The sequence below is a fragment of the Anomaloglossus baeobatrachus genome, chromosome 3, assembly GCF_048569485.1.
Source record: "Anomaloglossus baeobatrachus isolate aAnoBae1 chromosome 3, aAnoBae1.hap1, whole genome shotgun sequence".
NCBI lineage: Eukaryota > Metazoa > Chordata > Amphibia > Anura > Aromobatidae > Anomaloglossus > Anomaloglossus baeobatrachus.
The window spans coordinates 434,435,965-434,460,254 of NC_134355.1; the positions used below are offsets into that span (position 1 = coordinate 434,435,965).

The 24,290-nt window shown below is 44.7% G+C and overlaps 1 protein-coding gene across 4 annotated transcripts in view; it reads left to right on the top strand.

The window, feature by feature from the left end:
• Positions 1–24,290, top strand: part of DIS3L2 (DIS3 like 3'-5' exoribonuclease 2) — a 571,411-nt gene that overhangs the window by 431,181 nt on the left and 115,940 nt on the right. For all 4 annotated transcript variants that reach the window (XM_075340408.1, XM_075340407.1, XM_075340410.1 and 1 more), the window contains one exon: positions 4,611–4,690. In XM_075340408.1, coding sequence (XP_075196523.1) covers positions 4,611–4,690 — 80 coding nt within the window. The remainder of the gene's footprint in view (positions 1–4,610; positions 4,691–24,290) is intronic.

Here is a 24,290-nt window from a genome sequence, read left to right on the forward strand (position 1 = left end):
TGATGATCTGGCCTCCTATTTCACAGAGAAAATAGAAAATATGTCAGGAAATCTGTTTCCGGCCTCCAGGTGTCATGACTCTCATCCATCCCCATATTCCATCTGGCTCACTCAACGCATTTGACCTAGTCACAGAAGTTGATTCCAGGCTCCTCTCTTCTTCTGGTCATACCACTTGCACTACTGATCCCATCCCCTCACACCTACTCCAGTCCGGCTTTGGTAGTGACTACTCACCTAACTGAAATCTTCAATCTCTCTCTTCTGGTATCTTCCCCTCCTCCTTTAAACACTCTATCATTACTCCATTATTAAAAAAAAAACCTTCTCTTAATTCACCCTGCACAAACTACAGACCAATCTCCCCTTCATCTCTAAACTCTTGGAGCATGTGGTCTATTTCCATCTCACTCGTTACCTTTCTACTCACTCTTTTAGATCCATTACAGTCTGGCTTCCACCCGTTACATTCTACAGAAAATGCTCTCATCAAAGTGACCAGTGACCTTTTGATTACAAAACGTAATAGTGACTACTTTCTGCTTATTCTTCCTGACTTCTCTGCAGCTTGCGACAATGTTGACCACCATCTCCTACTCGCTGTGTTCCACTCAATCGGCTTAAAGGAAATCGCTGTCTCCTGGTCCTCTTCCTATCTTTCTGACTGCTGTTAGTGTATCATTTCCTGGCTCCACATCTTTTCTTCTTCTCACTGTTGGGGCCAGTAAAGGTTCAGTCCTTGGCCCGTCTCTAGTCTCTCTCTACACTGCCCTAATTGGCCACACAATCAGCAAATTTGGCTTCCAGTATAATCTTTATAGTGATGATATAAAACTATACACATCATCCCCTGACCTCACCCCTGCTGTACTACAGAACACCTGTGACTGGCTGTCTGCAGTTTCAAACGTCATGTCTGCTCTCTATCTGAAACCTAACCTTTCCAAAACTGAACCACTTTTGCTCCCACCATCCACTAATCTCCCTAAACCTGACATCTTCCTCTGTTTGCTGCACTCTAAGGCCATGTGTCCACGCTGCGGAAAATGCGCGGATTTTGCCGCGGATTTCTCGCGGAAAAGCCACAGATTTTCCGAAAATCTGCAGCAGCGGCACTTCCAAGCTGTGTCCATGCTGCGGATTTTTCCGCGGCGGATTTGCCGCGGATTTTGATCCGTAAAAATCTGCAGCATGTCAATTATTGTTGCGGATTTTGATCCGGATTTTGGCTATAGAATGGGGGAAAAAAAAAAATCCGCATCAAAATCCGCGGCAATTCCGCGGTAAAAAAAGGTGCGGATTTGCCGCGAAAGTCGCGGATTTTCATGCAGAAAAATCCGCAGCAACATTCCAGCGTGGACACATAGCCTAACACCTAGGCTGCAGGCTTACTGTCTGGGTGTTATGCTTAACACCAATCTTTCCTTCGCCTCCTATATACAATCTCTCACCTGATCTTGTCGCTTGCACCTGAAGAACATCTCTAGAATCCATCCCTATCTCACCAGGGAAACCACAAAAATCCCCACTGTTGTCCTGATATCTCGCCTTGATTACTGTAATTCTCTATTTGCCTCCCCCTCACTAGACTTTACCCTCTCCAGTCCATCTTTCAATGCTGAAGCCAGGGTCACCTGTCTGGGTAATTGTTATTCAAATGCTTCCACTCTGTGCCAGTTATTGCACTGCCTGCCAATACATTATAGGATCTAACTTAAATTGCTTGTTCTCACCCACAAAGCTCTTCACAGTGTGGCACACACCTATATCTCCACCTTTTATCTCTATCACCCTACCCGTTCTCTATGCTCCGCAAACTATCTTCGACTGACACCCACATTAATCTGTAACTCCCGCACCCGGCTCAAAGACTTCTACTAAGGTGCACCAATCCTTAGGAATGCTCTACTCCAAGAAGATACCCCAGAACATAATTCTCCCTTAAACTCCACTGCACACAAAAGAATTAAACAGATTGGCTGGTGACTGGCTCATCTAGAATTTATCTACCTTCCATTTCTTTGAGATGGCTGGACCTTTGTTGTAAATAAGCACTTAATCCCCACCTCACCCTATTTTAAATTGTAAGCTCTTACGACAAGGATTGTCTTTATTATTGCTTTCATTATTGTATCTATAACTGTTGCTTATGATTGTTTGTATACGACTTCTGAATTTTAAAGTGCTGTGGGATAGTATAGTTGACGCTATAGAAATAAAGATTTATCACCATCAGTTTGTCATCCGTGTATGGTCCATGTGTTTGTATTATCATTCGTGTATGGTCCGTCTGTCTGTATTACCATCAGGGTTTCATCAGTGTATGGTCCATGTGTTTGTATTATCATCCGTGTATGGTCCGTCTGTCTGTATTACCATCAGGGTTTCATCAGTGTATGGTCCGTGTGTCTGTATTACGGTCAATGTGTCATCAGTGTATAGTCCGTGTGTCTGTATTATCATCAGTGTGTCACCAGTGTATGGTCCGTGTGTATTATCATCAGTGTGTCACCAGTGTATGGTCAGTGTGTCTGTATTACCATCAGTGAAATGTTTGACACCCATAAGCGTCTGTGTTTAAAAATCAGTCCCAGCTATTCTCTGCCTCACTTGCTCCAACGCCAGGTATCTTCTGCTGCGCCCCCGGTCCTTTTGTTAACCAGCTGCAGTGATGATGTAATGACTACAGTGTATATGACCACTGCTGCCAATCATAGTGCTTGTGACAACTGCTGAGCAACTTGGTTACAAAAAAAATGGGCTGACAGTTTTTGAAGAAGAGTATGATATAATAGAGCAGCTCCTCTCAAGATTGTATTAATAGAAATGGCCATCATAACCTCATCCCTTATTATTCCTTGGCAGTTTGGAAACATTTGAGTGTGTAACCCACCTGCATCGCCGTACTATACATATGCTTTGTTTCTAATGTTACCAGTCCAAGGGACAGAAGTCTGGTCTTTTTCGAAAAAAAATTTTTCTTTGAAACTATTGTGTACTTGCTTAACCAGTTTAGCTTCTATCATACATTCCTTTTTAACATTTTTTATAAAAAAAAAATACTTTTACCGCTATGACAATTTTTTTTTATTTTTTGCAATATATGAGGACTAGTTTTTACATTTATTTTTCCCCTTTTATGTTGCTGCTATCCAGGGAAAATATAAAGGAGAAAATGAAATACATGTCTATTTTCACATTTTTTGTATTCATTATTTTTACAACTGCAAAGAAACGCTAAAAGGGTTTTAAAATCTGTTCACTTTTACGTTCCATAAAAACAAACTCCAATATAGAAAAAATGGTATCCAGGTGGAGTGGGGATGGAACTCTTAATTCTGACCAGCGCTTTTTCATATTTTATTTGGTTTATTTATATATTTTTATTAATTCGCTGCCGGGGGCCCGCTTGACCCGCTAACTTTCTGCATGGTTTGGTCCGCCGCATCTTTTAAACCATGTTTTTCTCTGAAATACAGCAGAGTTTGTCATACCTGACTGAAATCATATAGCAGGTGTCTGAAACATCCTGTTAGAACCATGGGTAGCAAATATCTGCTGTCAGGTTCTCTTTAAAGCAAATCAACAATCCCTTCTGATTCCACATGTTTCCCCCAAGTAAAGTAGACTATACTCCCTTCCTGTATCTGCGCCCTTCCAGCAGTGCAAGGTATCGTAATGCCGGGGCTCACGTGGAGGTGTGATGTCACAATCAGAGCCAGCTTCCTTCTCCACGCCTTCGAACCAAACAACTTAATCGACAAAGTGAGTGCAGAGGCTGTGCTAATTTCCTGTTGGTTGCTAATTTCGTCCTCAGGCGGGGAGAAAAGTAGTCACTAAGGAATCGGGGCTTGCGTGATGTCACAACTCCATGTAAACCGCGGCACTACAATCCCTTACACCGCTGGAAGGGAGGTGATACGGGAGGGGGAGTATTGTCTTTATTATTTCACCTGGGGGAAACTGGGAATCAGAAGGGATTGTCCTAGTAGTGGATAACAGCAGTGGTCTGTCATCTAGGCAACAAGCTGTAAAGCGTCCATATCTCAACAATGCTGCCAATTTTAATAAACCGTAAATTGCAAAAGTGCTTTTTTTTTTTCTTCATACGCTATCTCAAGACCCATGTGTGAAGATGGAAATAACCCTTTATTGTTTTTCACTGATGGGTTTGTAATCGGTACAATACGTAATTTGCATTTATTCTACTGGAAACAGGTCATTTGTACACTGCTTATATTGTGGTACAATTTATGTACTGCAGCCAGTCAGAAGAAGCAGTGAGTGGAGCCAGAAGGTGTGTCTCAGACTACTTGTACTGTTAAACTGATGATCACTGCTGTGTCCAAACTATATTTTATTACTTTCTCATTCCCTCATCACCCCCTATCGTTTTTAGAAGCTGACAAGTGCTTTTAAAAATACTTTACTTTTAAAGGTTGTCTTTATCACTTTAAAATTAAATTAATTTAAACATACATGATGGAATAACTGTTCTAAACATTTTGCAGACAAATTGCTAGAGCTCTGTGATACAGACATGCCGTATTAGCTTATGAAAGACCTTACAAAAAATCTGTGCTAAAACTTTTTACTTTTCTCTTTCACAGCTAAAGCTATCCTTCACATTAGACAAAGAGAGTGGGATGCCTCAAGGCTGTTACATTTACAATTACAGAGACAGCAACAAGTAAGTAATGTGGTTGGGATGTGGGACAACAGCTCTTTGCCATATGACTGCACTGTGTAGAGACATTTTCCAAAATTTGTATTGAAATTTAATTCATTTTTATCTCTTGTCTTACAATGTAACAGTTGTTTTAATTTTTATTCCATAAATCAATAGTACACATGACAATAAGCAATTTTGTAATATATCTTATCAGACCAATTTGCTTCTTTGAAGAGGGAGGCGCTGTAGCCGAGGGAGGCGCTGTAGCCGAGGGAGGCGCTGTAGCAGAGGGAGGCGCTGTAGCAGAGGGAGGCGCTGTAGCAGAGGGAGGCGCTGTAGGCAGAGCTCCTCCCTCTCCTTTCTACCTTGAATCTCATCAGAACCAACCGCCATCTCCTATCTCAGTAATGGTAAAGTCTTCACTGAATACAGATTTTACATCAGAATTGAGAATTCTGATAATGACTGATCCATTCTGGCAGAGAAGGAAACCAATTTGTCTGATAAGAAATATTACAAAGTTGCTTATTTTCATGTGTACTATTGATTTATGGAATAAAAGTTAAAACTACAGTTACACTTTAAGGTTTTTCTTGCTCTTATAGTCATATGATGCCCTATTTATAATAGAAATTTGTATTTTTGTAATACTGTGATTTAGCTTGACATATGAAGTACTGAAAAACAGACATTTTTGTGGGATGAAATGGAGGGGGGAAAAAAATGCAATTTAGCCTTTTGTTCTACGTTAGTTTTTAAGGCTTTCACTGTTCTTTAAAAAAAAAAAAAAAATTACTATTATTCAGCAGGTCAATAGAATGGTGATAAAAAATTTTGTTCATATTTATAAATGTTTTCCTGTAAAAAAACAAAAAAAAAACTTTTTTTTTTTTTGTTCGCCTTTTGTGCTGAAGCATTTCAGGATCCATAATGTATTAGGTTATGTTCACACATTGCATCTTTTTTCTGAGTGCATATTGAGTGCATATTGATTGCATCTTTTTCCTGTGGTCTCAGAAAATGCAGCTTGTGGCCCAAAAAACGCATGACTTTGTACCGCATTTTTGTTAATGCGTTTTCTAAAGGAGAAACCATGATATGGTAGGATAATTGATAGCGAGGATAGACTAATAAGAAAGAACAGAAAGAAATAACAGAATAGCTTGATAGAGGGATAGCTAGCTTGGCCAACTGTCTTTTTTAATTTCTTTTTTTGGTTAACAAAATAGGTGGTTCCCACACATTTTTCATATAAAGCACAGAAACCGCAGCAGCTGTCTGCTGTACCTTGGCTGGTTATGGAAAAGAGGGTATCCCACGCTTTTTTTTTTTTTTAATTATTTGATTTATTTAAAAAAAGACGATGGGTCACCCCCATTTTTTTTAAAACCAGCCAAGGTACAGCAGACAACTAGGGTGGAAAGGGCCATCGTTATTTGGCCCTTTACAGCCTAACAATAGCAGCCCACAGCTACCCCAGAAGTGGCACATCCATAAGATGTGCCAATTCTGGTGCTGGGCCCAGCTCTTCCCGTTGCCCTGGTGCGGTGGCAATCGGGGTAATAATAGGTTAATGACCGCTCACAGCTGCTACTAAGCCCTAGCTTAGTGATGGCAGGCATCTGAGACACCCCCGCATAACTAATCTGTAAGTGAAAGTAAATAAACACTTAAAAAATCTTTTATTTGAAATAAGACAAAAAAGCACCCTTTTTCACCACTTTATTAACCGACCCCAAACACAATTCCAGATCTGAGGTAATCCACACGAGGTCCCACGACGTTTCCAGCACTGCTAAATATCTGAATTTCACAGTGAGCACAATAGAACAAGACTGCCCGCTGTGAGCTCCACCAGAAAACTGAAGTGAGCCGCGTGGTAAGTGGTGATGTCACTCAGGTTACCCACGGCCACCTGTGACCGCAAATCACCCAAGTGACTCGTGTGATAAGCACGACATCACTCAAGTGATTTGCTGTCACAGGTGGGGGCTATGGCCATGCTGTGGCCGCTGCTAACCTGAGTGATGGCACCGCTGAGCGAGCGGCTCACTTCAGTTGCGGCCTGAACTTGACAGCGGGCAGTCTTGTTCTATGGTGCTCGCTGTGAGCTTCAGATATGTAGCAGTGCTGAAAGCGTCGTGGTACCTCGTGTGGATTACGTTGCACCTGGAGGGTTGTGTTGCGGTTAATAAAGTGGTGAAAGAGGTTACTATTTTGTCTTTTATTCCAAATAAAGCATTATTTTGGTGTTTGTTTATTTTATTTCACTTACAGATTAGTGATGGAGGGTGTCTCTGGTAGAAATCTGCTATTAATAATCTAGATCTTAGTGGCAGCTATGGGTTGCCATTAACTCATTACCCCGATTGCCACCGCATCAGGGCAATCAGAATGAGCCGGGTAAAATCCGGAAACTGTCGCATCTAATAAATGCGGCAATTCCGGGCGGCTGCTGGCTGATATTTTTAGGCTGGGGGGCTCCCAATAATGGCGTGCTCCCCAGCCTGAGAATACCAGCCATCAGCTGAGAGGCTTTATATTGGCTAGGTATCAAATTGAGGGGACCGCATGCCATTTTTTTAAAATTATTTATTGTACTGTACTATATAGACCCGCCCACCATCTGCTGTGATTGGTTGCGGTCAGACACCTATTACTCAGCATGGAGGCGCATCTGACTGCAACCAATCGCAACCACCGGTGGGTGGGGGAAGCAGTACATATTCAATGAAGGTAATGAGCGGCTTGGGAAGTGAATGACCAGCCATGGGAGCAGTATGACAGCCGCGCCACTGATTCGGGAAGTATGAAGCGCTTGCTCCTACCCCTACCCCTTTGCGCCAGATTCTGGTCCCCATTGACTTTATGGGAAACTGCATCTAGCCAGATACCAGGGATCAATCCCCCACGGACCCAGAGTCAGAGGGGGATTGATCTGCCAGTCCTCAGAAATGCAAGGACAAGACGCAAAAAGAATTGAGCGCACCTGGAAGAAAAAGACGTGATTCGCACATCCCGAAAATCATACCTTGATCTAATGCCGCTAGGCAAAAATTAAATACCTGAACATGAGATTCTTGGTTTAACATTCTGATCACTGTATGAAGCCACTGCCAAGTCACGGCGAACCTCTGAGTGGGGCCCTAATCTATGGCTCAAAAGAGTAGCGCCATGCGCTGCCCACCACCGCAGCAGCGGCTCTTGTCTTTTTCTACAATTTTGGCAAAAAGAATTAGCATGCTACATCTTCAAAAACGCAGCCAAGATGCAGCCAAAAAAAGATGCACTGTGCAGACAGCAAAATAGAAATCGCATAGACTTTGCTGGGAGAAGGAAGCGCATGCTTTTGGGTGCATCTTTTGTGACGTCAAAAATGCTCCAAAAACGCAGTTAAAGATGCAGCGTGTGAACATAGCCTTATTTTCCATTGATGCAGCTGTGAGGATATTTTTTTTTTTTTATTTTTTTTGTGTGTGGCTCTGTTTAGTTTTTACTGGTACTATTCTGGTACTATTTTGTGGTACTTAGAATTTTATGTATCGCTTTTTACATTATTTTTTAAGGAATGACAACATGACTAAAGTGCATTTTTCCTGTGGGATGAGCAGTGTTACGTTTTTTTAAGTTGGAACCTTGAACAGATGTGGAAATAGCAAATATGCGGGATAAGAGCGTATCTATATATATAATTGCCTTATTCTGTCTGTCTGTCTGTCATGCTCCAAAATTGTGTCACCGTGACATGTCCTTACGGTGACACAAAGCTGATTGGCCGCTGGGTTCGCCATGGCCCCGCCCCCCCACACGGATTGGCCTCTCGCCCCGGCTGCGCCCCCACACGGATTGGCCAGCCGCTCGCCCAGGCTGTGGCCCCCCCCCCCACAGATTGGCCTCTCGCCCCGGCACCCTGCAGGCATTGGCAACTCGCCCACGCCACGCCCCGCCCCCCTCACGCAATAGACGTTAGCTCTCGCCCCCCCCCCCCCGCATTGCCCGAACTGACACGGTCACGGAGCCACGAATCCCAGGTGAGTACTGTACTCCCCCCCCCCCCCCCCCTTTCCCCCCTCACCAACGGGAGCCCACATCAGCGTACGCCGCCGCCGTATGCTGGTGTTGGCTCCCGTGCGAGCGGGGGACGTGTTGCGCTGGTAACCATGCTTGCATAGTTACCAGTAAATCAAGGTCCTGCAGCGGCGGGACTTCCACACGCACAAACATAACAGCACACACACACGCATACACACACACATCAGATCGCACTCACTCTCACACACACCTCACACACACCTCACACACACATCGCATCCACACACTCACAGCATCCGGCGATATCGCTTGCTTCTCGGCCTCGATACTGTGCTGTTGTGATCTTCCAGGACCTGACGGAGGATCACATGGCCAGAGGCATGTGGTATGTCCGGATGTTGTGAGTATCAGCGCGTATGTGCGATATCGTCAGTGTCTGTGTGTGTGTGAGTGGATGCGATCGGGTGTGTGTGAGTGGATGCGATCGGGTGTGTGTGAGTGGATGCGATCGGGTGTGTGTGAGTGGATGCGATCGGGTGTGTGTGAGTGGATGCGATCGGGTGTGTGAGTGTCGGCAGAGGAGCACGGCGTGCTGGAGGAGGCTGGGAGCAGAGAGGCTGATGATGGGGGAGGCTGGGAGGGGGAGGCTGATGATGGGGGAGGCTGGGAGGGGGAGGCTGATGCTGGGGGAGGCTGGGACGAGGGAGGCTGATGGTGGAGGCTGATGCTTGGGGAGGCTGATGCTGGGGGAGGCTGGAAGGAGAGGCTAATGCTGGTGGAGGCTGATGCTTGGGGAGGCTGATGCTGGGGGAGACTGGGAGGGGAAGGCTGATGCTGAGGGAGGCTGGGAGGAAGGAGGCTGGGAGGAGAGAGGCTGATGCTGATGGAGGCTGGAAGGAGTGAGGCTGATGCTGGGGGAGGCTGGAAGGAAAGAGGCTGATGCTGGTGGAGGCTGATGCTTGGGGAGGCTGATGCTGGGGGAGACTGGGAGCGGAAGGCTGATGCTGAGGGAGGCTGGGAGGAAGGAGGCTGGGAGGAGAGAGGCTGAACCTGGGGAAGGCTGGGAAGGGGAGGCTGATGCTGGGGGAGGCTGGAAGGAGAGAGGCTGATGCTGGTGGAGGCTGATGCTTGGGGAGGCTGATGCTGGGGGAGACTGGGAGCGGAAGGCTGATGCTGAGGGAGGCTGGGAGGGGGAGGCTGGGAGGAAGGAGGCTGGGAGGAGAGAGGCTGAACCTGGGGAAGGCTGGGAAGGGGAGGCTGATGCTGGGGGAGGCTGGAAGGAGAGAGGCTGATGCTGGTGGAGGCTGATGCTTGGGGAGGCTGATGCTGGGGGAGACTGGGAGCGGAAGGCTGATGCTGAGGGAGGCTGGGAGGAAGGAGGCTGGGAGGAGAGAGGCTGATCCTCGGGAAGGCTGGGAAGGGGAGGCTGATGCTGAGGGAAGCTGGAAGGAGAGAGGCTGATGCTGGGGGAGGCTGGAAGGAGAGAGGCTGAGGCTGGGAGGAGAGAGGCTGATGCTGGGGAAGGCTGATGCTGAGGGAGGCTGGGAGGGGAAAGCTGATGCTGGGGAAGGCTGGGAGGACGGAGGCTGGGAGGAGAGAGGCTGATCCTGGGGAAGGCTGGGAGAGGGAGGCTGATGCTGGAGGAGGCTGGAAGGAAAGAGGCTGATGCTGGCGGAGGCTGATGCTGGGGGAGGCTGGAAGGAGAGAGTCTGATGCTGGTGGAGGCTGATGCTTGGGGAGGCTGATGCTGAGGGAGGCTGGGAGGAGGGAGGCTGGGAGAGGTAGGCTGAGAGAAGAGAAGCTGATGCTGGGGGAGGCTGATGCTGGGGGAGGCTGGGAGAGGGAGGCTGATGCTGGGGGAGGGTGGGAGGAGGGAGGCTGGGAGGAGAGAGGCTGATGCTGGGGAAGGCTGGGAGGAGAGAGGCTGATGCTGGGATGAGAGAGGCTGATGCTGGGATGAGAGAGGCTGATGCTGGGAGGAGAGAGGCTGATGCTGGGGGCAGAGAGGCTGATGCTGGTGCAGCATGGGGGATGGAGCACGATGGGGGGTGCGCAGCATCGGGGATGGAGCATGATGGGGGGGTGTGCAGCATCGGGGATGGAGCACGATGGGGAGTTCACAGCATGGGGGATGGAGCACGTTTGGGAGTGCGCAGCATGGCGGGTGGAGGACGTTTGGGAGTGCGCAGCATGGGAGATGGAGCACGATAGGGGGTGCGCAGCATAGGGGATGGAGCACGATGGGGAGTGGGCTGCATGGGGGATGGAGCACGATGGGGAGTGCGGAGTATGGCGGATGGAGCACGTTTGGGAGTGGGCAGCATGGCGGATGGAGCACGTTTGGGAGTGCGCAGCATGGCGGATGGAGCACGTTTGGGAGTGCGCAGCATGGGAGATGGAGCACGATGGGGGGTGCGCAGCATAGGGGATGGAGCACGATGGGGAGTGCGCTGCATGGGGGATAGAGCACGTTTGAGAGTGCGCACCTCCCCCCAAACACACACACACACACACACACACACACACACACACACACACACACACACACACGCGCGCACTGCACAACACACCACACACCACACATCACACACACACACACACACTGGGAACCACAAACAACTGCCCTACACAGACACCCACGCACACAGACAACGCTGCGCACACACAGCACCCAACACACAAACACCGCGGCACACACAAATATACGCACATACCGCACAACACACACATTGCACAAAACATACCTCCCCCCAAAACACACCACACACACACAAACCGCGCAACACACACACAACGCTACAGACACACAGCGCTCCACAAACAACGCAACACACATACAACACCGCTCTTACCCCCCGTCACACCCAGACAACACCCAGAACATGTACAGCCCCTACACAAACACTTGGTAACTACACACAACAACATATATATATATATATATATATATATATATATATATATATATATATATATATATATATATATATATATATATATATATATATATATATATATATATATATATATATATATATATATATATATATATATATATATAACAAAAATCATACATGAACTACACAATACGTAAATTCTAGAATACCCGATGCGTAGAATCGGGCCACCTTCTAGTTAGTTATATTTGTCATTTAGAAAAAAATATCATGACAAATTCATTGATTTCATGGTCAGAACTAAACCTATGTAGAATTTAGTTTTTTATTTTCCCCACCTTTACAAAAGCCGAGGGTTTCCATAGCAGTGTGATGTAATAGATGAAGTATCTCTTGTGGCCTGTGTACGCTCTGCCCGGTATTGAAATGGTTACTTTGTATAAGTGAAGTGAGCATTACATGATGTGTTGTGTCTTGTCATTCGCAAAGGGGGGTTTAAATGCATGCGATCAGAATATTGTGGTGGCGATGAAGTCATGCCCATTAATCTTTTTATCAGAACAGTTATTGGTGGAGTAAGATGTATATGGGTTTCTCACAGCCTTAGACCTCCAGGTGGTTTCTTTGCTGCACATGGAATGGAAAATGCACTCTTATTCAAGTCGCTTTGAAATTTAATTAACAATAAAGATGCAAACCAGGTGTGGATAATGATCTGACAATCTGTAGCTCTTCGTACTGGCTGTGATTGGCCTTCATTCACACTTAATAAAACTAAAGTAGTATTTATTAAAGGGAACCTGTCAAGTGTAATATGCACCCAGAATCACAAGCAGTTCTGTGTGCATATTAGTGATTCCTGCCTAACCGCCCCTGTATACACTAGTATAGATAAACAAATCTTTAGAAAAATTATTTTTAAAGATCGCTTATTATATGCCAATGAGGCCAATGACTAGTCGCAAGGGTGTTACTTCCCTTAGCTAATCAGCCCACATAGCATGCTAGCACACCCCTGTGGGCGAACTAACATGCTAATGAATGTGCAGCAATGCCGCACATACCTCACTCTTGATAGCAGCCGGAGGAGGATGGATGCGCACTGGGCATGATCCGGAGTCCCCAGCACTTCCGGTCATGTGCACTATTCCTCACTGAAGCTGGAAAGCTTACACCCAGCATCAATTTAGTGCATATGATAGGAAGTCCCGGGGACTCCGGATCATTTCCAGTGCGCATCCATCCTCCGCCGGCCGCCACCAAGACTGAGGTATGTGCGGCGGCGCTGCGCGTTAATTAGCATGTTAGTACGCCCACATGGGTGTCCTAGCATGCTATATGGGCCGACCAACCAAGGGAAGTAACACCCTTGCAACTAGTCACTGGCCTCATTAGCATAAAATAAACTATCTTTAGCAGTACTTTTAGGCAGGAATCACTAATATGCACCCAGAACTGTTGGTGGTTCTGGGTGCATATTGTACCTGACAGGTTCCCTTTAAGAAGAGGACTGTTACAATATGTACTTTCTGGACAGTTTTATCAGCAGGAAATTATCACTAGTAGACTAGTAAACCAGCTGTCAGGTATTCCTCCATAATTATGAGCTCTGTATAATCCCACACCATCACTGATTGGCAGCTTTCTGCCTATGCACAGTATACATGGAAACCTGCCAATCTGGTGTAGATGGATTTGTACAGGGCTTAACATTCAAAGAAATGGAAGATCAACAGCAGATAAAACAGATTTTTGTAAAAAAAAAATAACATGCATCACTGGACTCAGAGGAGAAAAACCTGGTGAGAGATTCTCATTTTAATTATGATTAGTTTTTGATTAGTTTGTCTTTTGGCCATGTACAGACACAGGTTTGTTTTGGGGTTTTTTTTATGCGGATTCACTACCAAATAAAATCCACAAAAATCACCTGGAAAATGCTTCACAGAATCTCCCTATTCATTTGAATTTGAATCCCCTTTGCTGTTTAAACTTAGCGATTTTTTTTTTTTTTTTTTTTTTTAATAAAACACTATGGTTTGAAAAACATCCAGTAAAGAGTGCAAGCTTTTGACATGGATTCTATAAGAAACGTCTCCAAATCTAGTCCCTGTCAAATCACAAGAGACAGCAAACAAAAAAAGCTACTGCACATGAAACAGATGCACACCAATATATACTAATAAAAAACACACCTTTATTAATGTATCAAAAACGTGCATAAAAACATTTAAAAAATGTACAAAGCGGAGAAGAGGGGGAGGTCAGTTCACCGTGAGCAGAAATAAGATCCCTGAAGCATATAATGAACAATATATGACACAAATAGTAATTATGCTGAATGACATAAATGAGAGTAGAGAGGGTTGAAAAAGCGACAAGCCAATATCTGGATGCTTGACATTGTCCAGTGAGCATCCAGAGATTGGCTTGTCGCTTTTTCAACCCTCTACTCTCATATTACATGGTGGCATAGGGTTATTCAGCATAATTAGTATTTGTGTCATATATTGTTCATTATATGCTTCAGGGACCTTATTTCTGCTCAGGGTGAACTGACCTCCCCCTCTTCTCCGCTTTGTACTTTGTACATTTTTTTAAATGTTTTTATGCACTTTTTTGATACATTAATAAAGGTGTGTTTTTTCTTAGTATATATTGGAGTGCATCTGTTTCATGTGCAGTAGCTTTTTTTTTTGCTGTCTCTTGTCCCGTCACTGCACCAGATAGCACCCTTATGCTTATAGCCCGTCCCCTCATTTTCTCATGATTGTGGTGCGCTCCTATCTTTTGCTCTCCTGTCAAATCACAAGGCCGCTGCGGTCTGACATTTCTACACTAGATGGCAGAAGAATTCTTAAACTCAATACACATTGTTGTTACATTGAACTTGGCAAAGGTGACCATCTTGTGTGAGTAGAAGAAACAAGGGATCCAGGAAGTACAGGGACCCCCATCAGTCACTAGAATGGGTTCTGAGCCACAGTTCGACCTTCTCGTGTGACCGAGGATAGGATTGATCGGCATGATCGTATACATAAGGCTGGCAGAAAATGGCCAAGCTCTGATCTCTGTGGTCTTCCTTAGTCCATAGACATTTAATGGAATCACATGTTCTAGTACTCAAAGTGGCTGCCATCGATCAGATATTTATTTTCTACACAAGTATCCTTCCATAAGTCCATGATCAAGACATCAAGAAATGTGTACACTGTGTGACCATCCAATGGTTCTTAGTTGTAGCCTGTGAAGTGCTTTGCTAGCAAGTTTCAATATTGTATGGAATATGTTGTGTGAAATTTAAAAATTCAAGTAATGGATGTGTATGAATTCCGTGGATAGGTAATGGATATCATTCCATGAAAACCTCTTAAATATATTGACTCAAAGACCACATCATATCTGCTTGGAGTTAACTTTTTCCATCTTTGGCCCTGAACGCCATGAATACTACGTATATCTACAGAGCTTGCTGCCAAGACGTCTGTGTCCTCACATTTCGACCCGAACTAGTTTTGCCAAAGATATGAATGCTATTCACACTGCTTTCCTCTATCGTGTGCCTGTTGCTGCCACAGTAACCCCAATTACTGCAACAAGTTGTGTGTCTCAGAATCTGTAATCATTCTTAGCCTTTGTAGCTAGTAAGTAGGGAACAGAGGGTCCTAGAAACAGTTTCTTCTTAATTGGGTAATACAACGCATTGGCAAGACATTGCTGTTTGTCACTAAAGACTTTTCCATCACAAAAGTCAGCTTTATTGGACACCATGATTTTCAGACTCCGGGATCATGCGCACTGAGCCGAAATCCCCCGTCAGACACGATGGCGGTGGAGAGGTGAGAGAGATCATCCTGTGACGCTGCACATTCATTAGCATGTTAGCACACCCACAGGGGCATACTAACCTGCTAATGGAGCCGACTGGCAAGGGGAACTAATGCCCAGGGGACTAGTACCTAGTCCCTAGTTCTAGTACAGGGACGGTTAGGCAGGGATTAGCAACATGTACTCAGAACTGCTCGTGTTTCTGGGTCCATATTACACCTGACAGGTTCCCTTTAAAGTACAATGTATGGCAAAATGAATGGAATGCTTGAAAGCTGCAGGTTGTCCTGCAAAAAAAACAAAAAAAAAACAAACAAAAAACAGTCTTATATTTATGTTGAAGAAAAAGTTATGGCACTTTGAAGAAGGTAAGGAAAAAACGAAAACTCAAAAAAAATGAATTGGTCTATAGAAATTTAAATGGGGGCCACCCCACTCTTAAGCATGGCTCACTGGTGGTCCTCTCCATCTTACGCACTGCTCTTTGGGGTTCTCAAATATCTTACACACTTATCACCTGGGTTCTCTCCATCTCTTGCACACTGCTCTTTGGGGTCCTCCATCTCTCACTCATTACTTTGCAGTCCTCCCCATCGCTTATGCACTGCTCTTTGGAGTCCCCCATCTCTCTAGCACTGCTTTGTGGTCCTCTGTCTCGCACTGCTTTGTGGTCCTCTGTCTCGCACTGCTTTGTGGTCCTCTGTCTCGCACTGCTTTGTGGTCCTCTGTCTCGCACTGCTTTGTGGTCCTCTGTCTCGCGCTGCTTTGTGGTCCTCTGTCTCGCGCTGCTTTGTGGTCCTCTGTCTCGCACTGCTTTGTGGTCCTCTGTCTCGCACTGCTTTGTGGTCCTCTGTCTCGCACTGCTTTGTGGTCCTCTGTCTCGCACTGCTTTGTGGTCCTCTGTCTCGCACTGCTTTGTGGTCCTCTGTCTCGCGCTGCTTTGTGGTCCTCTGTCTCGCGCTGCTTTGTGGTCCTCTGTCTCGCGCTGCTTTGTGGTCCTCTGTCTCGCACTGCTTTGTGGTCCTCTGTCTCGCACTGCTTTGTGGTCCTCTGTCTCGCACTGCTTTGTGGTCCTCTGTCTCGCGCTGCTTTGTGGTCCTCTGTCTCGCGCTGCTTTGTGGTCCTCTGTCTCGCGCTGCTTTGTGGTCCTCTGTCTCGCGCTGCTTTGTGGTCCTCTGTCTCGCACTGCTTTGTGGTCCTCTGTCTCGCACTGCTTTGTGGTCCTCTGTCTCGCACTGTTTTGTGGTCCTCTGTCTCGCACTGCTTTGTGGTCCTCTGTCTCGCACTGCTTTGTAGTCCTCCCCATCTCTTACGCCCTTCTCTTTGGGGTCATCTCTTATACACTACTTTGCAGTCTTCTCCATCTCTGCAAAAAATGAGAAGAAATGTGCCAAGCAAAGGGGATCACCAAAAAAGTATCACATTTTATTACATATGACAAGCAAAGAGCCAACAATATACATAAAATACTTAAATAGCCAGACTGCTAAAAATGTATCCAGAACACTCATGATACAGTGTTGAGGATTACATGAAACGCAACTGAAATGAATGGTACAGGGTGAAAATGAGATAGTGAAATCACAATGCCAAAAAAGTCTTGTAATAAAGTTGATAATGAGAGTGTGCAGACATGTAGGCCCCGAATACTGAACATCAAAGCATGAAAACACAACTGCTGGCACCACCAAAGAATAAATACTATAACATTATGCAAACATATGCAATAAATACAGCTAAGGATGGGCCAAACAATGAAAGCTGAAAATAAATGCAGAGCGGTGAATAACTCAGGTGGCATTGTTGGATTGCAGCACTGGGGTCCTGGGTTCAAATCCCTCTAAGGCTATGTGCGCACGTTGCGTAAATTCATGCAGTTACGCTGCGCTTTGTAGCGCAGCGTAACTGCATGCGTCCTGCGTCCCCTGCACAGTCTATGGAGATTGTGCAGGGGCCGTGCGCACGTGGCATTTTAGAGCGCAGCGCTTCGGCTACTGCCGAAGCGCTGCGCAAAAAGAAGTGACATGTCACTTCTTCCGTGCGCTTTCCCGGCAGCCCCTGCTCTGTCTATGGCAGGAGCTGCAGGCAGAGCGCACGTTCTCGCCGGCACCATGCGCTTCAGAACGCAGCTTTTCAGCTGCGCTCTGAAGCGCACCTTTTACGGTGCTGGGCTAGTACGCAACGTGCGCACATACCCTAAGGACGACAACTGCAAGGAGTTTGTATGTTCTCCCCGTGTTTGCATGGGTATCCTCAGAATTCTCCGGTTTCCTCCCACACTACAAAGACATACAGATAGGGACTCTAGATTGTGAGCCCCAATGGGGACAGTGTTGATGTATTCAAAGCGCTGTGGACTGTTAGTGCTATATAAAAATAAATATTATTATAATGCTGCAACAGAGTCCTATACCAAACCTGAACGATTGAGAGCTGTGTGGAGGGATAATGGGGATAAAGTCTAACGTGTATCGCCACTGAGATGTGGCTTTCTCAAGGGCGAAGTACAAGTATGAACACTCATCAGTTTTGTTACAAGATTTTTTTGGTATTGTGATTTCACCATTTCATTGTCACCCTGTACTGTTTATTTCAGTGATTCATGGAGTATAATCCTCAGCACTGTATCATAAGTGGTGTTCTTAATGCATTTTTAACCATCCGTTTTTTTAGGTGTTTTCAAATGTATCGTCTCTTCTTATTTTCTGCAGTTCGTGTTTTGATGTGCTGATGGTGATCTCAGTGTGGGAGAGGTGCTCTCAAATTTCATTCTTCATCTCTTATGCATTGCTTTTGGGGTCCTATTCATCTCTTACACACTGATCACTGGGGTCCTACCCCTCTTACACACTGCTCTTTGGGGTCCTCACTCTCTCTTTCAGACTGCTTTGTGGTCCTCGCCATCTCTTATGCATTGCTCTTTGTGGTCCTCAGTATCTCTTATTCACTGCTCTTTGGGGTCCTCCCTCTCTTACTCTTATGCACTAATTTGGGGTCCTTGCCATTTTAGGCACTGCTCTTTGTGGTCCTCACCATCTTATGCACAGCTCATTGGAGTTCTCCCCCTCTTACGCATTTCAGGGTTCTCCACATTTTTGCACTGCTTTTTGAGATCCTCCTCATCTGTTGTCCACTGCTAACTGGGGTACTTTCCCTCTCACCCAGTCTTCCCCAAAGTCCTTCCTAAATTTTAAAGACTGACCCCATCTATACACTTACTGATTGTTCAGCTTCCTGTTTCTACCCTCTACTGATCATGAAGATAAGGCTGCTTTCACACTACGGTTTTTTAACATGTGTCATGAACGTTTTTTAACGCAAAAACGGATCCAGTGCAAATGCGTTTTCATTTCAATGCTTTTGCAATGGACTCGCGTCAACATGCGTTTGCGTGTGACTTGCAGTTTTTTAACTTTTTTCAACAACGCTACTTGTAGCGTTTTTGAGCTGTGTCCAAATACTGTTTTTCACTGGATCCTGACTATACTGCACGCAAACGCATGTGAACGCTGGCATGCTGATAGACAGGATCCTGCTTGCTCTACTGAGCATGCCCAGAAACCAGCCTGGTGTGATCAGTCCCTCTCTCCCCCTCCCTCTCTTCCCCTCCCTCTCTTCCCCTTTCTCTCTTCCCCTTTCTCTCTCTCTCTCTCTCTCTCCCCCACCTGAGAGCGGCGGACGCTCGTAACCAAGGTAAATATCGGGTATCCAAGCAAGGCATTTCGCTTAGTTACCCAATGTTTACCTTGGTTACCAGTGTCTGCAGCTTTCAGATGCCGGCTCCCAGTCTCACGTTCAGTTCCCCTTACTCCCGATCACATGACTTCAATACCCGCCCACAAACTTCAAGTGACAGGATCCTGCAAAATAACACATGCGTTTTTCTTTGTAAAAACAGGATCCACTTTTACAGCAAAAAACCGTTCATGACGCATGTTAAAAACATGTACTGTGAAAGCAGCCTAAATTTTATGAGAGATAAAGGACTGTGCACAGAAATGAACAGCTGCACTGCACCATTGGCACTCTGCACAAGCTGTACAAGGGAACATTACACAGGGGGACCTTTTGAATTTGGGACACTGGGTTATTGCCCAGTACGAACTATGGTCCTGCCTATTGACTTTCTAGCTTGGGCTCTAGAAACTGTGTGATTGCCGCTGTTACAGAGAGTGGTCTGTGGGGGCAGTGAAAGGAACTATTAAAAATAAGGGCAAAATGCAAAATTTCAGCTTACTACAGACTATTGTAAAACCCAATGCAGACGTGGGCCTCTTCCATGGTATAACGCATTTAAAGCTCTTGCCACCTCTCGCATGTTCACTTCAGTCAGTATATAATTGCATTTGCCAATACTTTTCGCCACATTAATGTTTGTTTTAACTCTGCCTCTGCATATTTGATATATTGCACCTATAAAAGTTGTGCTGGCGTAATTGATGCCAAATTTATACAGCATGTTAGTTAAGGGGGGTATACAGCATGTTAAGGGGGGGGGACCAGTCTGTCAAATATAGCATGTGTTAATGCTGTATTTTATTTTATTTTTTTTATTTAAGATCACATCACACATTTTCATTATTTTTTCATACACGCGGTTTAAAGAGACACATTTTTTTGTTTAGATATTAAGTTAGATTATCGTTAAGACATGGTAACGCTGAGAAATATTAGTTGTATTCACTTCAGAGCCTAGGCAGATTTTGCTGGTGGAGGAAAGGGACTGGAAGAAATGGAATGCAGCAGGAGTGCGTGGCTTCCCCTGAATATTACCTTCTAGTGAACACTCATTTGCAGTGTTACATTCAAGTAATTTATGTTTTAGTAATCAGATTGACTTTATTATTCTAAAAATAACTTTCTCTGTAGTCTGTAAGCCACATTTTGTGCAGCAGGCTTCACCTACAGTTCCAGCACATGGACGTGGCCTGGGGGCGCTTGTGTTCTGCTGCCGTTTGTGCTGATGAGAGCTCTGCATGTGCACTTGATTGATAAATATTGCCCTTTGTGTTAGTGAAGAGCTCGTTAAACCTTTAAGCTTGTGTACAATGTTCACCTGTCGCGTGCCAAGGATGAGCTCATGGGAACAAGTCTAGAGTTGTATATGGCAATGAAGGCTGCCGTGTTCCATCCATGAGCTAACGCTTACGATGTCTTACACATGCAACTGTTAAGTTCTCCCACGTTGTTGGTTTACCTGTCATGTGTTCACCCCCTCCTCTACCCATTGAAAAAATGGGTGACGTAACTGGAACTTTTACCCCTTGTCAGGTGATATTAATACATTTATCATTAATAGAAGCATTGGAGTTTAACCAAATGTGTGGAAATGCCAGCATACAAATGATTACACATATTTTTGCTCACTAGGCAACTTAACCCTTTGCATCGTCTGAAACATTTCCAGTTATACCATTTTCCCCAGTACCTTAAATTCTGCTCCGGAGTTCTGCTCCATAGCATTGCGTATACTTGACCTGAATGCTGCACTCTAGCTGAACTTGGAGCCCCCCTGACACCATATCCAGCAGTTTCCCTGGCTTTTTCTCTGCGGTGAGGGATTCTGTGTCTCTTCTGACCTCTCCTCTGTAACTTGTGCTTTTGTTGTCTTAAACTTGTGAAAGTTGTGATCTCTGGAATTGCAGCTTCTTATTTTAGAAAGACAAGGATAAATATATGAATTAGTATATTTTTATAGAACATTAGATATTTTCGGAACATTATAGAATTTTTTTTTATGTTGATCTATAGTTAATAACTTTGATAGCCATCATATTGTCACACTTGGTGATATTCAATGGGTTGGCTGGGACATTTATAGAATTTGATAGGTCCTCTAACGTGGAATCCTCACAACCTAGTTAGTACTTGAGGCTGTGTATGGAAAATGTACAGTCATGTGACAAGGGTGGAAACAGTGGAATCCTAACAGTGAGGACAGTGCATTCATTACACACTTAATATTTTACATGTTTGAGTATCTGTCGAATCCTAAAATGTCCCAACCTACCTTTCTAAAAGTGTTCACTTCCGACCAAAAATTAACAATTCTTCTGGTGGTTCTATTTATTTTTTTCAAACCATGATAAACTAATTTTTACTAGTTTGCACTTTTATGGATGTGATATTTCATGGTTTTATTTTTATTAAGAATTTTAAAAAAATAACTTTATTAATTGCAATGTATTGTAAATGTTATGAAGCCTTTTCAGGGCAGCAGTAAATTCTGGCTGATGTGGTTACATTTCTGAAAGGGAATCTCTCACCAGAGCGCACATAGGTCTATATATGCATATTTTGAAATTTCGTTTTAAATTTGCTGTATCCGGCTGTAAAAGTCATTGCATTGCTTGTATGACTTGACCTGATATTGCTGGCTAATATGTTAGTGTTTTGCTACGTGCACTGGGCGCCACTATCAGGAAGTAACAGGTAGTGCTTAAAACTCTGAGATCTTTGTACTTTGGAGACTAGTTTACAAAATATTATCAGGCATTTGTAAAGTTATTTATCCCCCCCCATTAAAGTTAACCATACAAAGACAACCCAACAAAATTGCTTACCATTATGTCCTCCCTTAAAGTTTTACACAAGGGGCAATATGTCCAGTGTTTTAGATATCCCAACCAAATGTAGAAGTTGTTTGAAAACTTGTTGCCACAATATCTCTTCCAGTCTCCCCAGTCACCCATGTGGAGGAGCTTAAATGAAGACTGATGGTGCCTAAAATCTACCCTTGGCCTGTGAAAGGTAGAGGGGCATCCAATCCATTTTAATACCACAAAATAATATATAATGCACATTACTACTACAAACAAACAAAATTTGATCTACATATAAATAGTAAAATTCTGTTGTAAATAGTATACCATATGGGTCATGAGCAGAACAAACTTTTTGAATAGGAAATAATCACCATTGTTAGTACAAACTCCATAGTACTTTTGGGTGTTATTATTTTTGAGTACTAGAATGCTTCAGTTTTTGATTTGTCTTTTTATGCATTATGCAGACAAGTAATCCTCTAAGGCTGTGTGCGCACTAGAAAATGGACTTTTCTTAAGAAAAATCCGCACCCTCTGGCAGAATACTGCACCGCGGGTGCAGTTTTTGCCGTGATTTGCTGCGTTTTTTTGCCACGCTTTTGCTGCGGTTTTTCCGCAGGTTGGTCCCGGCAGTTTTTTACCATTCTCTATGGCAAAAACCACAGGTACCTGCAGAAAAGAAGTGACATGCACATTAATTCCGCAGCGAAAATTCCGCGGGTAAATCCGCAGGTATACCCATAGGTTTTCCTGGGGATTGACTGCAGAAATGTTAAACATTTTCTGCAGCAAATCCACGGTAAATCTGCAGCGTGCGCACATAGCCTTAAACGGGAATGTTGTTGGTGTTTCCTTTTTTATTTTATTTTAAACTGAAAAGTATGTGCGATGTCAGGTTCATATAGGGTGCATCTTGAAAATCTCTGAACATAAACATCTTTAGGCTATGTGCGCACGTGTGCGTATTACATGCAGTAACGCAGCGTAACTGCATGCGTCCTGCGTCCCCTGCATAATCTATGGAGATTATGCAGGAGCCGTGCGCACGTGGCGTCTTAGAGCGCAGCGCTTCGGCTGCTGCCCGAAGCACGCGTTCTAAGAAGGGGCATGTCACTTCTTCCGTGCGCTTTGCTGGCAGCCCCTGCTCTGTCCATGGCAGGAGCTGCATGCAGAGCGCATGTTCTCTGCCGGCACCATTCGCTTCAGAACGGAGCTTTTCAGCTGCGCTCTGAAGCGCACCTTTTAGGTGCGGTGCAGAGCGCACACGTGCGCACATAGCCTTACTGTTACATGTTAACATTCCAAATAACATCCATATAGGTTTAGAGCAATACACAAAACAGACCCGTTTCTGGTGCTTCCAGCACCTTTTAGTCGTGTCATAGCCATGACCGATTTTTATGCTTTGTGAAACTGGATGTCTCCTCCTTGCTTTCAGTTTTGGTTGTTTGGGCAGTACTACTATCCATGCTTCGGTCAGAATGTTTTTTTTGGTGAGCTGGACTTTTGCTTCATATTCCATTCTGCAGAAAGAAGTTTGGAATAATTTAAAACATACTTCCAATAGTACAAAGATAAGCTTGCCTAATATTTCATTCATTACAGAAATTGGGGTGCAGATTGTATTATCGTGTGATGCTTTGTACTTGCCATAGGAAGATGGAGATTAGCAGTTTCCAGACACCTGTGATTCCATTTATCACATAAGTAAATTAATCATCATACTCCTCTTTTTTTCCCCCCTATGCAGACCTTACCTCTTCTCTTAAGGTGGCTTTACACACTGCAACATCGCAAACGACATCGCTGTAACGTCACCGGTTTTGTGACGTAATAGCGACCTCCCCAGCGACATTGCAGTGTGTGAAACACATCAGCGACCTGGCCCCTGCTGTGAAGTTGTGATCGCTACAAATCGTTCAGGACCATTCTTTGGTCCTTTGTTTCCCGCTGTGCAGCAAAGTTTTAGTGTGTAAAGGTGGACTTTACAGCGACTTCGTTAGCGACTTCCCTTTCAAAAAGCTGCTTTACAACGTCCCCAATGACTAGCTAGGTCGATCTGCAGGTCCGGATCGCTGTTGCGTCGTTGGCCAGGTTTGCCTGTTTGACAGCTCACCAGAGACTTTGTAGCGATCCCGGCCAGGTTGGGATCGCTGGTGGGATTGCTAGAAAGTTTGTGTGTAAAGGGGCCTATAAACATTAGCGTTTGTTAGATTTTGGTTGAATCCTTGCACTCCCTGCATAAGCTTTCCATGTAATATGATACTGGCTAATGTGGATTCAGAGTTCCTGTATTGTTCTTCTATTCATGGGGTA